At 36.5% G+C, this 18,527-nt stretch overlaps 1 protein-coding gene across 1 annotated transcript in view; it reads left to right on the top strand.

Moving 5' to 3' along the window:
* The window catches only part of RasGAP1 (Ras GTPase activating protein 1), a 36,491-nt gene extending 21,220 nt beyond the window's left edge, over positions 1 to 15,271 (top strand). The window contains exons 3-15 of the mRNA XM_077437697.1: positions 8,785 to 9,718; positions 9,793 to 9,929; positions 10,025 to 10,244; positions 10,323 to 10,468; positions 11,098 to 11,314; positions 11,395 to 11,598; positions 11,675 to 11,818; positions 11,899 to 11,993; positions 12,194 to 12,399; positions 12,484 to 12,631; positions 12,711 to 12,868; positions 13,458 to 13,599; positions 13,677 to 15,271. Of these exons, the coding sequence (XP_077293823.1) occupies positions 8,785 to 9,718; positions 9,793 to 9,929; positions 10,025 to 10,244; positions 10,323 to 10,468; positions 11,098 to 11,314; positions 11,395 to 11,598; positions 11,675 to 11,818; positions 11,899 to 11,993; positions 12,194 to 12,399; positions 12,484 to 12,631; positions 12,711 to 12,868; positions 13,458 to 13,599; positions 13,677 to 15,126 (4,201 nt within the window). The 3' untranslated portion in view covers positions 15,127 to 15,271. The remainder of the gene's footprint in view (positions 1 to 8,784; positions 9,719 to 9,792; positions 9,930 to 10,024; positions 10,245 to 10,322; positions 10,469 to 11,097; positions 11,315 to 11,394; positions 11,599 to 11,674; positions 11,819 to 11,898; positions 11,994 to 12,193; positions 12,400 to 12,483; positions 12,632 to 12,710; positions 12,869 to 13,457; positions 13,600 to 13,676) is intronic.
* The last annotated feature ends 3,256 nt before the right edge of the window (positions 15,272 to 18,527 follow it).

The raw sequence follows: 18,527 nt of genomic DNA, 5'->3' as shown, positions 1-18,527 counted from the left end.
AGAGTTTGCCAATTTATCGGATTTTCATTGAAACGGTTCCAAAAAATTGACAAACTTACCAATTTTCTCGCAAATCTCGAGTTTTCGGCAATCTCGAATGTCACTGAATTATTTAAAATGCTGCAAATTTACAGATTTGTCCATAAACATGTCTCTGGATGTTACATATTTGATATGTATTTACTTTGTATAATACTTGTGTATCAAATGTACAAAGTTTCTGGCCAGGAAAGCGCATTCGGCACAGGCATTCCTGGTATAAATTAAAAAAAAAAATTTCACCACAAATTGAAAATTAAAACCTTGAGATTCTTTGTGTCGCGATGATGCTCTCTTTCACTCTCAATTAACAAAAGTGCGTATTTGTAATTCAAAAGTGGCTTACAACTATACACACACCGGCCAACAACCGTAACATTTCTCCTCATTTGGCAACCCGACTCGTTATTTTAGCCCTTTACATCGATCAATCGATCGAATAAATGCATTTAGACACATATCGCAATCGAAATTGAATTCGCACGGTAGACGTTGCACATATAAATGGCCTGCAGCAACGACGTTCCGCGAATGGTAAATGGAACCACGTTGTCGTCGACCATTACCCATATTTGGATGCGACTTCGCGTATAGTAAATAACGAACGGAATTTTTGAAAAGAGCACACGTACGCGTTTTATAATAATTGGCATTGTCGAGTGGGGTTCGCGAATAATTGGTGTGTCGAAACATCCGGCGATCGAGCCGCGTTCGATGATGATTACATGTGTGTGTTACGTTATGAATGGGTTTATGTATATCGCGTCACGTTCCATTCAAGTCCTCTTGTTTTGTTGCATCACGACTTTGTGCCGTTTCGATTTGCACCGTGCAAATTGAGTGTGTGTGTGTGTCGTCTTTTGGCGCTAAAATCTCCGTCTTCAAAATGGTGGCGTTTCGCGCGAAAACAGGAAATGACTCGGCGCTATCTTATCTGAGGTTCAGAAACTCGCCTATATCGGCGACGACCAATTTCTGATCGCTGTTTATTATTCGAAACGTCTCGAGTGCGGTTTAGCTTTTTTTGAGCGTAGTTTAGTCGGTGGATTTTCTTTTTTTGCTTAAGATTTGTGTTTCATTTATTTAAATTTGGACCACTATGGCATCCCTGTGGAGTCCCTGATGCGCCTAAGGGCGAATCTGGCACCTTTTTTTTATATTTATAAACAATAAATGTGACGATCATGGTACGCGTGCATGGGATAGTCCTTTCAAAACGACACATTCGACCCATGTCGTTTAAATTGTATATTTGAAATTGTATAATATTGTACTTGCTTGACAGTGATCTATACCAAAACGACCCTTTGGACCATTTTCGGTAAAATTGTATTCTTGCTTGACAGTGATCGATAAAGGTGTATATATTCATTATCGATCACTGTTAACCCTTTGACTGCTACAACAACGATAAATCGTTGTTTTGAAATCGGCGAAGATTGCTACGACGATCGTTGTTGATGTCATTAATTGTCGTATTTCAATACTTTATTTGAGCCACCAGCGCATCAGTGGCACGAAACATTTTTTTTATATACGTATTTATATTAATTTTTCAACCAAGCTTTATAAATATTTATCAATTTTTTAAATAAAAGCTCTTCAATTTCGGGTTCATCATCAAAGTAAATTTCGGGTTCGTTGTCAATGTCATATAAGGAGTTATTACTTGGGAATTGATTATTGTCGATAAATTCATTTTCAGAATCAGTAGAGCTGCTGATTTGTCGAGTTCCTCGGCGAGGAGCTATTATTTCGCTTTCATCACTTTCACTGTCCGATATCATTTTGCAGAGTTAAAATAAATGGCAAAAAACAATAGAAATCCGCTTTCAATTATATAGGTCACGAGACGTCACGAATTCATGCAATCAATCAAATGCAACTGAAATGCATACAAAATGTTTATGATACATGTTGAAAAATTATTTGATTATTAGAAACTTCGCATCCTTGTGTGTCTCGCTCACACGTACACAATTAAAACCAAGAAAGAAAGAGAGAAAGACCGCTACCTGTTTCGAATATATCGCATGTTGTAAGGATACATCGATATCTAAAAATAGATTATTGAAAAGAATAAAGCGTCGGAAAAAAATCGTCAAAACTTATTTAGTGTATATATGTAGGTATCTCTTTCGCACGCACGCATGTAAAAGCAAGACAGAAAGAGAGAGCACGAGTCCACGACTGCTTCTTAAAAACGTATATAAAGTATTATAAAAATTACGAGTGTTCGGCGAAGTAAGTATGTAAAAAAAAATATTATATTTATTTTTTTTCAAAATAATTACAAATGTTAGCATTTTTCGCTTGGACATTGAAAAACCTCGTAGCAGCCAAAGGGTTAAGCAACGATACATTTTTACCGAATGTTCACCGCTCTCTGATTTTGCTCTAAATGGTCGTAAAAATACAGAGATATGAGAAAAAAAATATGTAGACAAAAATACATCATATATATAATATTGCTATTTTATGTATGTAAAAACAAAAAAAAACAATAAACGTCAATATGGTAAAAATTGTAGCATTTTTCAGAAACGATTTAAATTTCCGTCGTTGACCAAACCACACAAAATGGCAAAGTTTCAAAACCATGTGGAACGTCGACAAGTTCTCCTTCATTTCATAAAACCGTTATCGATCACTGTCAAGCAAGGATACAATTTTACCGAACACACCCAGGGGGTCTTTTGAAAGGACTAAATATTGTACGCATCCCATGAACGCGACATTTTTTCTATATATATTTAAAACTATCTAAAAAAAAAAACCACATCCCACATTCATTGCTGTGTGATTTCGCCCTTAACTTTTGGGGCTTAAGGGTCTAAAGGGATGATTCCAGTGGCGTCTCGTGAGAATTCCCAGTAGGGGACTGCAGAGTTGTTTCGCAGAATCTGCAGAATCGGTCATTTCCTATCATGTCAATTAAAACATGGATGTTGTTTTTGGGTAGCGAAATAATATTCAGAAATGACACACCTTTCCTCAGAAATATGACTGCTTTTCTGTGAAACTATAGAGCTGATCTACCTCAACTGAGATTAGATAGCTTAACTTTTGAACATTTATCAATAAATCCACACTGACATTAATTTTGATGAATTGAGTCTTATAACTAGACAGCGGGATTATTAAGGAAATATGGTCTTGGGGCGTTATGGCTATTGTTAACTTCGTGGAAAATCTTTTATTTGCTCACTCGCAGTCCAGATTGGAACGTGTATTGTTATTTTTATTATTTATTTACATATTTTTGCCATGGTTACATAACAGAATACTCTAACGCGTCACTGTGACCAAACATACATACATACATATAAGCATAATACAAATACTTTACATAAGAAAATTAGCGAGACATTCAAATAGTATTGACATAGTAGATAGGATGGTTTTAGCCAATTTGATGGAGGTACCGCTTCAACAATGAAATCATATAAATTGGCAAACTCTGATAGGAAACGATCGACTTGGAGTCACAAATATCCAAGTCTGACCAGCAGCATTTAAGATTATACTCAGAATAAATTCTTTTCAATTGTCAGCTCACGGGATCGAACCCGGCGACCTCTCGGTGCTTAGTGTCAACGCAACCACCGAGTCGCGCTGCTGGAATTGCCCTAATCACCATCTGCCCTATACTTGTAACGGATATGATGCATATATCTTCTGAGTTTGAGAATAATTTTCAGGTTTTGACTTCCTATCGATACTGTCTGCTATTGTTATTATAAAAAGGGATAATATTTTTGGCACGGCTGTAAAATAAATTACACCACATATGTTAAAACGACATTTAATGTAAATTAACATCTCTAAAATAGCTCACACGCCCCAATCGGCGTCGGCCCGGTAAATCAGACGTCAAATGGGTTGCCAGTAACAAAAATAAAGTTTGACGTATCAGTGAAATCATATCCAATTACATTTTCACTGGCCCCTATCAGTGAAATTATAATTTTTGACAGTTTGATGATAGCGCGTTACCCCGTTCCTGTCCATTCCCACGCTCTTCATGGTCCACACATCGTAATATCTTAGCAGCCAACACTTGTTTATTTAAGGGTTAAGTTAGGGTTGGTTTTATTCATTTAAGATTAGGTTGTTAGGGTCGGTATTTATTTTTGTTACTGGCAACCCATTTGACGTTTGATTTGCCGGGCGGACACCGATTGGCTCGTGCGAGCTATTTTAGAGAGGGGCACTCTTTTTGTCTGGAAATAGGGCTATCCTTCCAGGCCGATAAATGGTACCCTTATAAAAATAAAGATTAGCATATTGTCATGTGAAAGTTCGACCTTGTTGCTGATACACGCATGTAGTTATCGATGTTCAGCGCTTGTCTGTGGACTCCTTGCGTGTCCGTGTTCGTCCGTGCGCGTTGTGTCCTAATTTGGACGGGCCATAACGTAGCGTGTTCGTCTGTGTTTGCCTTGTTAATGTCGCAATCTGTATTCGCCGTTAGCGTTATCTCCGTTGATTTTTTTCTTAAGTTGATTTCTAAATTGCTAGCTACGACTTGTGCCGTAGCTAGCGACCCCCGACAGATCTCTCCATCAGTGGTGCAGTTCACGAAACGCATGGTAAATCGCGATGAAGTCTTCAGCTGGAATTAACCGGTGTGAGTGAGCCATTGGTAATGCAAGTATTGCAGCATTGCTTATTTAACGTTATCGTGGGCAGTTTTGTCGCCGGTGGACATTAAAATATGCGAGAAGATTTCACGGTAAAACCGGACGATAAATTCGATGCAACGATCGTTCGTTCTCCTTGAGGCCGTGTACCAAAACGGGAGAATTTATCTTTCGAAAGAAAGAAAATTAATAATAATAAAAATATAATAAACGGCGCATATGGCGTGTGAAAACTTGGGTCTGAAATAGAACTGTTATCGACCAGTTCTATATCGGTCGATCACAAATAAATAAAACGTTCAATCTCGATACACGTACACGAGTACAGAAATATATTATTGAGTTCGATCGAAATTGAATGTTAGCCCACCTTCGATATCCGGCCGGCTCTTAGTTGCAAACACGTGTCGAATTTGACTCAAAGTGTATTTCATTCATCTTAGTGGAAAAAGCTTTGTTATACCGGGTTTGACACTATGCGAGTAACTTAGACCAAGTAACTTGGACTTCCAAAACGTTGGATCACCTGTTGCCACGCAGCGAGTAACGTCCAAGCGACTCGTTCTGGGTTTATTATTTATTTATACCAGGAAGGCCTAACAGGTAACCCCAATGCGCCTTCTTGTCCAGAAACATTGTATATTTGTATTATTATAACAGAGTAAATACATATCAATTAACATCCATATAGACATCTATGGTCAAATTTGTAAATTTGCAGCATTTTTTAAACAATTCAGTAAATACATATCAATTAACCGTTAATTAATAATCAGCAGCGTGGTCTAGCGGTGAGTGTTATATTCTTTCGTGCAAGTTGTCACGGGTTCGATTCCCACTGGAGTCTCGTTGTTGGCCAGACCTTGGTTTGTCGACGTCGATCGTTTCTTACCAGAATTTGTCAATTTTTCTGATTTTCATTGAAACGGTTCCTGTAAAATTGGCTTTTCCTCTCTAATGAGTTATTGTTATATCTCAAGTTTCGCCAGATTTCTCTCCATAGATGTCTCTGTGGTTGTTTATTGAATGTAATAAAAATTCGTATTGTTCGTAAAATTCGTAAAAGTTAGGGTTGACCCTATTCATTTAAGATTAGGTAGTTAGGGTCGGTATTATTCAGTCTCACTGTCACACGCGAGAACTGAGACAGTGAGACCGCATATTAAAGTAAAAACGTGAAGGTAGATCGCATACTAAAGTATCATGGATATGTGAAGGTAGGCCTCATACTAAAGTGGGGTTTGGTGCATCCGCTCTAAAATCGCCAGATTAACAGAACGGCAGCTTTAAACGTAATTCTCGTTTGCTCGAATGATAGATTACACATCAGATGACGAGTAACCTTTCGATGTGCACAGATGCAATTATTAAAATTGAGTTGGATCTTTCTGGCGAGTTTATTAATAAGGCAAGATTCGGAACTTATCGAATCGTTCCTTATTAAACTCGCCTGAAAGATCCAACTCAATTTTAATAATTGCATCTGTGCACATCGAAAGGTTACCCGTCATCTGATGTGCAATCTGTCATTCGAGAAGATGTCAATGTGTCGTTCAATTTGTCTGGCAATTTTAGAGCGGATGCACCGCATCCACTAAAGTGGCACCATTTATTTGTAGTTTTAAGAAGTTCAAGATATTATTAAAATTTTAAGAGAATCGTCATCCGGAACATAAAATAGAACTAAATGTGCTGTAGATTGAAAATAAAAAAAAATAAATTCGTATAAAAAGTATTCGAATATTCGGATTTGGGATCCCTATTGAGAAGTATATTCTTTGCACGGTTTTTTTGTAATACGAAATTCCAGTTTAGTTGTTTTGATTAGGTGTCATTTGGACACAATTAATATGGTTATACTTAATTTTAAAAAAAATTTAATTATTTTTCTTAACAAAAACGATGGCCTTGATTTCGGGCTGCAGGCAATTTCCGCGGAACTAATCGACTCAAAAATTATCTGTCGTCGAAAACTCTTGTCGGTAAAACGCTCTGGAGATGTTTCCGTTGATATTTTTTTTATGTTTGAATACGGTTTGAGAGTTGAGTCGTGGGTTTCGCTAACCCTTTGCGCCCCGTTTACTGCACCGGATATCCTGTCTGCTCAATAGCTCGTGTCTGCCGTTTCTTAGCCGCCGATTTCTTTTGTGCTCTTTCCGTTCTCCTCTCCCTCTCCCTCTCCCTTTCTAGCACACGGTGCACTCTGGGCGTATGAATGGCCGCAGGACTATTTGAGTGTTCGAATCTTGGGAATATGTCCAAAACTTACATATACCAGATACACGATCCACGAATTTACGAAATCCAGTTATCGTCGCAGATTGTTCTTTGGCTCGTGCGCGCAAGTGATGATGCTTGATCGTCGGAAACTATGAATCGTAGTTTGACACGGTGTTTATAATGCGTGTATAAATAGAATCGATTTTGAAAGGAAGTCTTATGAAGAGAAATACATATGTAGCTCTCAATCTAAATATTACTCTCAATATCTTTATTGAGAGTATTCTTCTCGTGAAATCGAAATGATTTTCGCTGATTGTACAAATCACGCAATCATATGGTAGATTACTATTAACGTTCGCCAATTAATAGGCTCGCGTGCGGTCTACTCGGCGTAAGCTGCGATACAACACCATTAAAGTGACGTCACACTCCTACCTATATTTTGACAGCTGATTCAACCATCATCGTGATTCAAACGTTTCCTTCAAAATTTTACTTAACATACAAATTGAATTAGCTCTACATATGCTACAAGTAGTATACGTAAGCGATGCGATGTGACAAGCTGTCTTTGGTTATCAATGCTACTTTGACGATATACCGTCAAACCACCAATCATCTATTGGTGGTTTGACGGTTAATTATTGTGTTGGTATGTGCATTTATTTATTTTAAATTTATATCAGCAAGGCCTAGCAGGTAACCCCAATGCGTCTTCCTAGCTAGAAACATTATACATTTGCTACAAGTATTATACAAAGCTAATACAAACATCCACAGAGACATCTATGGTCAAAATTGTAAACTTGCAGCATTTTATACACTTCAGTGAAATTCGAGATTGCTTAAAATCAGACAAATTGGCAAACTCTGATAGGAAGCGACCGACCTGGAGTCACAATCCCAACATCTGGCCAACACATACTAGTGGGAATTAATCCCGTGACTACTTTCTTCAAAGCATTATATTCTAACGACTAGTGTATTCTGTTGATTAACCATGTGCCAGACCGTGGACACAGCCAATCAGAGTCAAGTGGTCAAGGAGACAAGGGGGGGGGGGGGATTGGAACGTCATGTGACGTCAGGCCGAGCAACGGGTGACACACACACACATTCATTCATAATTTCGAACGGGTCGGTTTGGTGAGCGTGTAATGCGCGCACTTTTTATTACGATTTATATAAATAACAACTTTATTTATTACATTTATATAATATATAACATAACTTTATTTTAATTTGTGTATCAATTCCTTTCTGAAACCACACCACACTAGTGAATAATAATTTATGAGTTTTATTGACTTGCTAGAAAGTAGCACTGAGGCGGTTGTAAGACACATACACACTCGTAGATCATCGTATGTGCAATTAAGTTCAAATAATCAAGATGGTTAAAAAGTCACTCTCATTTTTAAATTTAATGAGAGAGCATAATGGAGCTTCACCGCATTGGTCCATGTTTCTTTTCACGTCTTATGTTGAGTATATGTATGTAAAAAGTTATTAAATGCAATGTGTGATATTTATTTTTGACTTGCTTTCTTGTATAATATTGTGAGTGGTTCGAAAGTTACGGTTTTTATATGAGAAAATTTAAATTGCAGAATGAAATGCCTCATTTATAGTTTCAAACTAATGTTTATTTCAGAATATATGATTCATAGTTCGATGTATGTATTAGATTTTTGTGTCATCTTTTGAAGGTTTATTTATATATTTTACAAATCAGTTTTCAGGCAGACTGGTGTTTATATTGAGGGGTTGAGTCACTTGCAGAAGTGCTGTTTTATTTTTGTTCTCAACATCCTGTTCTTTTACATTCGTTTTCACTCAATAAGTAATATTCAATTTCTGATTTTTTTTTCCATTTCAGTCCATTCTTCGGAGACCATTTCCAATTCGACGTCCCTCGCGGATTCCGATACCTCTCCATTTACGTGTTCGATCGAGACCGTTCGAACAAACAAGACAAAGTGCTCGGCAAGGTCGCCATCCACCGCGAGGAACTGAAGAAATATGGCACCGATCACTGGTTCGCCTTGCAGCCCGTGGACGCTGACTCCGAGGTCCAGGGCAAGGCTCACATCGAGATCGTCTACGAAGGCGCCTTCCCTAAGATCACGAGCATATCGACCGAAGACGAACTGCCATCGGGTTCGCCCCGGCCCTCGAACAACTCGTACACGGAAGACGTTCAGATGATCGGAGGCGTCGAAGATCGGAAACATACAAAAACGAAAAAGGACAACTTGAAGTTCCATTCCTACTCGAGCATGAGCAGTAAGAAGATCCTTCCGCTCGTGTACGACACGCCCATGTCTCTAGGCAGGTCGGAGAGCTTAAGGACGGGGCAGACGACGCTTGGTCACCAGTCGATGCACCACACGTACGGACCGAGCACGAAGTTCGCCAAGTTGCCCTTCGCCGACGACGTTCAGTTCAGGAAGCATCGGGACTACATCGAACACTCTCCATCTCTAGGTTCGGAGTTGTCGACCACACTCGGCAGTGCTGAAAGTAACTTCTCCTATAAAGAAATAGTGTCCAAGTGTCCGAGTCAGTCGGACTTGAGGAATAAGTTGTCTGTGAAAGTGTTGGAGTGCTCCGAGTTGACAGTGAAGAACGGCCAATGCGATCCGTATGCCGAAGTTACGGTGCTTTATAAGAACGGCAAAAAAGTGTCCAAAAGAACGAAAGCCAAGAAAAAAACAATGAATCCTAAATTCGACGAGTGTTTTGTGTTTGATCTCACGCTGGAAAGCAACTCGAACAAGGAACGGGAAAGCAGTAGTAATAATACTTACACTGTAAGTTTCATTTCGACTGATTTTGTCCGTTTTTGGATTATTGTTTTCGAATTGACGGTTTGGTTTCGTTTCAGGTTTGGCCAGCGGCTGGCTGGGATGATACGATATGTGGAATTTGCGTGTCGCTTTGGCACGATACGTTTTTCTTAGGCGAAGTCAGATTACCTCTGCAGACGCTGCAGCACAGGGCCGTTCTCAATACTAGTGCCTGGTTAGTGTTTTGATTTTAGCGTATTACCCGTTGATTGATTTAAAGTGTTTTGCCTATCGTGCTTTGTTTTAACTTATATATCGTGTCGTTATCAGGTATTTACTGGGTTCAAGACAAGGATTCAGTCATCAAAACAGCGGAAGCGGCAACGAATTAAACCGCGGCTCGACTCCATCGGGCACTCAGTATTCCAACATCACACCTACTTCACTCGGCTCGCTCCGATTAAATTTGCACCATACACTAGATCGAGTATTGCCCTCGCAAGCCTACGACGGCTTACGATCTCTATTACTTCAACAGCCGCAGTTTCAGGTAATTTCACACCTTCATTCTGACGATTTTAAATACCTATGTGAATGAATTATTTATATGTATGTATTTTTTATACAGCCAATTACTTCATCGGCTGTATTCATCTTGGGCAAAATTGTAAACGTGAAAGATCTCGCTCAACCTTTAGTACGACTGTTGACTTACGACGATTTGCTCATTCCGACGGTAAAAGCCCTCGCTGATGCAGAACTTTCAACTTTGACGTGAGTATTTTGCACTTTTATCCCGATTCAAGTGTTCAGTTTTGGCGTATTGTGGATTAGGTAGACTTTTAGATTAGGTAGAATTTGTTTATTATCAGTATTAAATGTCCAAAATGACTAAAATTTTGAGCAAGATGAAGTTTTTAGACTAATCAGCATTTTTACGACTGGCAGCACAGCTTTCGTGATTCCCGCCACTAGTTCTAGTACGAATACATTTTATTGCTACGTAATAGTAACTCATTGTAATAAGTTGTAGCAAGTAGTGAGCCTTCTATCAATTCTCTTATGGCACCACTGATGCATTCGTAAAAGTGGCTACACTGATGCATGCTGAGTGGCAACACAGACCAACCAAGTCGTAATAAATGCGATCAGATGATTGTTTCAATTATGATTATTAATTATTAATAATGGACTTTATATATGTATTTATATGATATTATTCACACATAGTCACATACAGTCTAATTCACAATTTAATTCTTCCACTATTTTTTTTTAACTTTATTTTTAAACTATTTACCGTTTATCAGTAAATGAAATTTGGTTTATTTGCGACAATCACCTGGTGGTTTAGTCTGCTGTCTTGTGATGACTCCTTTAATAAATAAACGAATGCCTTTCAGGGATGTGACTACGATATTTAGAGGGAACACGATCGTCTCGAAAATGATGGACGAGACGATGAAACTGGTCGGATTGACGTATTTGAAGTCGACGCTGAAACCGACGCTCGATTTGATATTCTCCGAGAAGAAGTCATGCGAAATCGATCCGACCAAGGTGAAAGATCTGAGCACCGTCGAATCAAATTTAGCAAATTTGATCGAATACGTAGAAAAGGTATATTTCATTTATTTAAATAGAACATTTTATGAACCCACATGATTGCTAAATGTGTGCTGAACACTTATCATTTTCAGATGTTTAATGCTATCACGGAATCCTTCGTCAATTGTCCGGGCATTATGTGCCGACTATTTGACGTGCTTCGTCAATGCGCAAATCAAAAATTTCCCCGAGATGACGGTGTACGATTTTCAGTCGTCTCCAGCTTCATCTTCTTGCGATTTTTCGCACCTGCTATACTGGGACCACGCCTGTTCTCCATCAAATCTGAACAAGTCGTACGTGTCCTATTTATTTTTGATTTTTTTTTTTTTAATATTATTGAATATAATATAATACATTTTGCTTTTAAAGGACGCTCAGACGAATCGTACGTTGACTCTCATTTCGAAGACCATTACGACTTTGGGAAACCTGGTCAGCTCACGCTCGTCGCAGCAAGTATGCAAGGAAGAGTATATGGGAGCGTTGTATAAACACGTCTGCACGGAAAAACATGTATGTTGATATTTAATAATGGTTTTTGTTTATATATTGTTTATAAATACTTGGTTTAATGTTTAATTGATTTATTTAAGGTGAAAGCGATCAAACGATTCTTAGAAATTATATCGTCGAGTAGAGAAACTCAAAATAGCAATACTCAAAACACTCCAGTACTACTTAAAGAAGGGTGAGTTTATATATTTTTTTTTACTTATTGTATACTAATCAAATGTAGGAGTTGATGTCATATTATATACTAATTGTAATTGTAATTTCTGTGTATGCTTCATATCGGAATAATAGAACTGGGTAAGGTTGCAGTTTTTAATGTATTCCATCATCTCTTTCGGAGCATCGTTTTGACGTTGTGTGTTTATTGTTTTTCAGGGTTATGATCAAGAGAACGCAACGTCCTAAAAGATTCATGCGCAACAATATGAAGAAGCGTCACTTCCGATTGACGAGCTGCGAATTGAGTTATTCCAAGTCGAAGGGCAAGAGATTATTATGCTCGATACCGTTGGCTGATATAGTCGCTGCCGATATCGTAACAGAAGTCAACAATTTAAAAATGAATAATATGTTCCAAATAGGTATAAATTTTGTTTTGTATTTGGATGCTATTTTGAATAAAAAAAATTGTATTAATTTAATTTGTATATTGTTTTTTTTTATAGTGTATAGAGATAGGACACTTTACGTTCAAGCTATTAATTGTGTGGAGAGGAAAGAGTGGTTGGATCTTTTGGGTAAGCTTTGCGAAGGTCATAGCAGTCAGCCGCAGAAGTATCATCGTGCTACGTACACGCACGGGCAATGGAGTTGGTTCGTTTTGTGTTTTAGACCGTTTATAAAGTTGTTTATGTGTTGTTTTATATACGTTTTCATTATAATTTTGTTTTAGTTGTAAGCTTAGTAACGAAGATGCAATCGGTTGTGCTACCGCCGCTAGTAGGTCGTGTGCGGCAGTAATTCCATTGAAGTTGGATCCAACGAGGGATCTGCAACGGATTCATTGTCTGCTTTATGAGCATATTTCATATATAGAAAAATTATTACAAGGTAAGATATATATATTTATTATATTATTACATGTTTTGCTATGGTCAGTGTGGTTGTGAGTTTGAGTCACACTGGTTGCTGCTGGCCAGACCTTGGTTTGTAATCAGGTCGGTCGTTTCTTATCAGAGTTTGCCAATTTTTCTGATTTTCATTGAAACGATTCCTGCAAAATTGGCTTTCCCTACCCATTTCTCTCGTGAAATCTTGAGTTATTGTGTTATATCTCAGGTTTCTCTCCATAGATATATCTGTGGATGTTTATTGTGTATATATTCGTATTGTATACGATGTTTACAATGTCTGACCATAGATGTCATGTATAAGTTTCGATTTATGTATTAAATATGTATAATCTGTTTAGCACACTCGTCGCTTTGGAGCAATCTGTTTGGCGAGTGTGCATGATTAATTGAAAAATAAAATATTGATTTAATAGTTAATATAGGCCTGCTATTAAAGTTGAACGGATAGTTTGAGTCCATTTTACTCTTTGTTCGTATCTAACATCACATTGTCTTTGACTATTCATATTTGTTTGCTACTAACGCAGTATTTTGCTTTGTTTATAATTCAATTATTTGTTTTGTAGGAAATCCGAATACTCCTGTTTGCATTGAGGATACTGCTTCTTTAAGGACATTGAGAGAGCTTAGTAAAGTCACATATTCGTTAGAAGACAAGCATCGCACATGTCAACGGCATTTGGAACGAGCGACTAAATATGGCAGCAAGTATGCAAAATTTTGATTTCAAACGCATGAAACGTTTTCATTTCGACGTATGCTTATTTTTTTAAATCGTTTTTCAGACAAGCTCCGATCGGGGACGACAACTATCTCCACTTGGCTTCGGGCAATGGAGACTCCAGCATGCGTCCGGTGATCAAACACTCCCAGAGCACGATCGAATCCGAATTTTTAGTCTACAACAACAGTCCGCAGATGCACAACTCGATGAAGTCGCGCGCCATATCGCCAAAGTCTCTGCCGAGATTCGTCAAGTCGAGCACCAAGCCCGTGCAATTTTCGATGCCCATCAACGATCGAACGGACAACCTGATGCTCAGTCTAAAATCTCAAAAGAACACCTCGTTCTCCGACGATGACCTCTCTAATACAGACTATTTGAACAACAGTCTGTACATCGCCTCCAGCACCGAGTCCGATAAAATATCCGGCACCAATTCCGAAGAGATGATGATTCCGGAACGGAACAAAAATAACGACTCTTCCAGTGGTTATTTGAGAATGCTCGGCGTTAAGAATAATTCCGATTTCAACGATTCAAACATTCAACACATTTTGAAGAAAAATTCTAACGTATTACCGGACAAAATTATAAATATTTCCACTTCGGAATACGTTCCCGTTACTCCGAACACCCCCGAGAGGGATGTGACCAGTATAAAATTGAATAAAATCAGTCTGCCTCCTAAAGGCGACATTTATCAGAACAATAAATTAACAATAGAAGAAATGGCGAATTCACCTCAATACTATTGTCCGGAGTACGAGCTCATGGCCGATTTTACGAGCCCTTCGAAGAATGCCGTCGTCGATAAGGATATCGATCTCTCCCCGGACGCGCCGCCAGCCATCCCACCTAGGAACCACCACATAACTAGTCCTAGTTACACGAAATATAAAAAACCGAGCTCGTTTCCGAAAGAGTACAAAAGCCTCGAGCAGTACCAATTGAAGGCTGCAAAGTCGCCCGACGGCAGGAAGAGTCCCAAAATCGAAAACGACGTTCCGATCGTCGTCGCCGATAGACTCTGTTGTGATAACGATAACTTTAATAATACTCAGGAGTCGGCGGACAGCTCTATTCTGAACCCACCTATATCTCAAGAACCAAGATCTCAAATCGCGAACAACTCGTGTGAACTGCTACCGCTTAGTAAGACTTGTGAACTGAACATAGACTCGAAGATCTCTAATTTCGTTGTTGTCGAGGCCATCAACGAGCGGGCCGTGCTCAGTGATAACTTCCAGCACAGACACAGTGATACCGTTAGGGAGTTGAATTCGGGCTTGGTGTCGTCCAAGGACTGGGAGAACGTCTCCACGTTGAGCGGGAAGGAGTCCAGCGAATCGGTAGACGAGTCTATGTTTGCGAGGAATGCGCAGCGCAAATCCGCCAAGTCCAAGTTTGCCAAGGCGGACGGATCAGCCGATAGTGCTTCCAAGTCGTCACAAACACCAATTCCTAATTTTGCGACAGCATTTTTAAAGAGAAAAACCAAAGTTAATACGTAAACTGTACAAGATTTTTGCGGTGTGCGTTCGTTCTAAGTAAATTTTTTCCGAATTATTTTTATATGTGTATATTAGTTTTGTCACAATTGTTATTGTATTTATGTGTCTTGGAATGTGCGCATGTGGTAAATATATATATATTATGTATATGTAAAATAATTTTCCTTGAGGATCTACGTTATCGGTGTCAGCTAAAGTACGGCGTTGGGAGGTTTTTTTTTTTTTTTTTTGTATAGAAATCGGTGCTAGTATCTGTGATGGTTGTAGAAAATTAAGGAATATTCCTGGGGTGTTGACGAGTCGTCGGGTAATTGTTTCGGACGTGTTTCGCACCTTCGTCGAGAGACAATAACGTCGACGGTGTGCGTATTACAGATTATTTCTTAAGTGGACCTGTTGTATGTGGAAAAAAAAGCAGTTACGTTAATATTTTTGCCATATTTGTAAAAAAGAAATATCCAATTGTTGTTATTGTAGCAGTATCCCTTGTTTTACTTAACACTTTATCGACAGGAGATGCGAATTCGCCCGTTGAGCCCGTCAAACTTGATAAAAATAACAGATTTGTCTTTTAATTTAATTTTTTTTCTAATAAATGGCAGGATATGTATGTATTTGAATTCATTTCATACAAAATATGTATAAATTAACACGTTTTGCATAAAAAATTTCAACAATGCAGGTCGGTAAAGTGTTAATATATTTCTAAATATATATATAGAACTCTCTATATACATATGATACAAATTTTCGTCAGTTAAAGTTTTATATCGTATGGTTTTCTTCGATGGAATACCACCCCCCCCTCATTTAATGATTTTTTTCTTGACTAGTGTTTCCAAATTTTGTTTCACGTGAAACGTAAAATCATTCTAATTAATCTATGTGCCTTTTAAGATGTGTCATTTCTCGTAGATTTAAAATTCTGATCTGTGTTGTAATAATAATTAATAATATAATAATAATAATCAGCAATATTTATATATATGTGAATTTAAGTGTTATCCATATATAATACTTTATCCTCCTCTCTCTATTTTTCTCTAAGTAATCGATGACGAAATTGAAATCTGTTTTTTTTTTTATTTTTTTAGATAATATACTATTATATTATACAATAGTATGTATAAATATGATTTTTGGATCTTTTATAGCAATACATTAGGGATTCGTACTCAAAAATGTGAAAAGTTTAATGTAATAATAATTACATTTCAGTATTTTAGAAGTTATGGAAAAAAAAATAATATGATATTCATTTTATTAGTGTGGATTATTTTTGATTGATATTAAAACGAAATATATTAAGTCAAACAGCCGATCCTGGATGATTCTTTTTTGTTGGTTTGTTTTTTTTTTTGTAATAAAATACACCAATATATTTTTAAGAATTAACAATTGTTGTGACGGGACGCTCCCGTTAATATTGTATTTTTGAGAGAGAAAATTATCGGACTTAATATATGTGTATGTAATAATCGGATCAACTCGCCAGGTAATCGATCAATAGTTTTGTAAAAGCAATTTGAAAAAAAATAAAAATCGAAAACTCTGACTCATATTATGACAATCTTATAATACAATAATGTGTTATTTCTTTTTTTATTATTATCATATAAAGGAATAAAAATGCAACGTCTCGAAGTAATGGCGTTCGACATAACCTAAAAAAAAAAAAAAAACAATTCGATCAAAATAAAACAAAAGAGTTCATTCTAATTGTTTGAAATTACTTAACCTCAAATTTAGACGCCGTTCGTTTGAGGCGTTTGTATGGATATAAATAAAAACTTCATTAATCCATTTACTGTTACATTATTGCACGTTTAATCATTGCGCACTTAGTATATTATCCTTTTTTCGTTAATCTCATTAATAATATACTCTTCAATAGTGGATAGATTTTTTTTTTTTTTTGTTATATTTAACTTAATAGATTTATATTAAAAGAATAAAGAGAAAGAAACTTAATTTTTGCATTGAAAATGATGAGCGTATGGAACTCTATGTATGATGAGATTTGATGTCGTCGATGATGTTCGACTGAAAATTCTTCGACCGCGTTTGCATGTTACTTACACGTAGCTTTATGATTTAAAAAAAAACAACAAGAAGTAGTTACTCGTTAAGTACACTTTGTGTGCGGATTTAAGAAGAGCAGATAATGCGGTGTGTCGGCCAGTTATTAAATAATACAGAATGGGAATGTCTATTGAAAGAAAAGAAAAAAAAATACACAGATTGTTTTTCGCTCTATATATATATATATGTAACAATCTGACGGAGCTTTCGAAGGAACTATTTTAATTATATTGTTAGGATTTTTTGTACAAATATTTTAAGCTTTAATGAACATTTGAAACGAAAGTATATAATACATTAATTTTATTATGGTAAGTTTTTTTTCTACTTTTTTCGTATATTCCATAGTTGTAAAAAATTGTCTTCTCGATCAATTAATTGTAGCGTCCGATGAGGGACGGCAACGTTCTAGATCTGAACTTCCAATTTAGAATTGTTTTTTTGAGTACAAATACGCGTGTGACATACGAACATATCGATAATAATTATCAATAATACTTTCGGCTGACGTAATATTTTCTTCAAATTTTTATTTTACTATTATATATATCATATATTATAATAATGCTTCTGTTGTATACTGCTTATATAATACTATATGTTATTTATGTTTTTTTTTTTTATTATTATTTTATATTCTATTTTTACTAATATGTGAACGCACATATAAAATATGTATGTACATATGTAATTTTTTTTATTTTATTTAACATGTTTATATAGCCGAGACTTTGTAAAGTGACGCCAGTCTAATGTGGCAGTTTATTTTGAATGATAAAATAATAATAAAGTGAATTCAATTTGTATCGCCAGTTATCATGATATTTCGTTGAAATTCGGTCTAGCATTTTAAATTTTATCGTTGAAATATTTATATGTATGTAAAGTTTATTTTTTTTTCAATTTGAACGTATATATTCTGTAAAAATAATATAGTTTAATGATTTAGTTGAAGTTATTCAGTTGTAATGTGCCATTTTTTGTTTTGTACAATAAAAAGCATTTTTTTTTTAGTTTAAAATTTACATATACCAACAGTATTCTATTTTTACTACGATAGTAATGAACGTATGGCGAGATTCAATTTTTGCATTTAACAAATTAAAATAACGACTGTTCGGTGCAACTTGACAAAATAGTTAACGTTTCTCGATGATACTCATTTTATTTTATTTTTTTTTTTAATATCTCTTTACAATTACAATACATTACATTTGCCATAGACACACATATGATATTTTATGTATATAATATGTAACAACAACATTCACCGTTATGTGTGTGTGTGTGTTTTCATATAATTTACATTTTTATTGTTA

The sequence above is a fragment of the Arctopsyche grandis genome, chromosome 9 (genome assembly GCF_051622035.1).
Source record: "Arctopsyche grandis isolate Sample6627 chromosome 9, ASM5162203v2, whole genome shotgun sequence".
NCBI classification, from domain to species: domain Eukaryota; kingdom Metazoa; phylum Arthropoda; class Insecta; order Trichoptera; family Hydropsychidae; genus Arctopsyche; species Arctopsyche grandis.
This window is presented reverse-complemented; position numbering and strand designations above follow the sequence as displayed.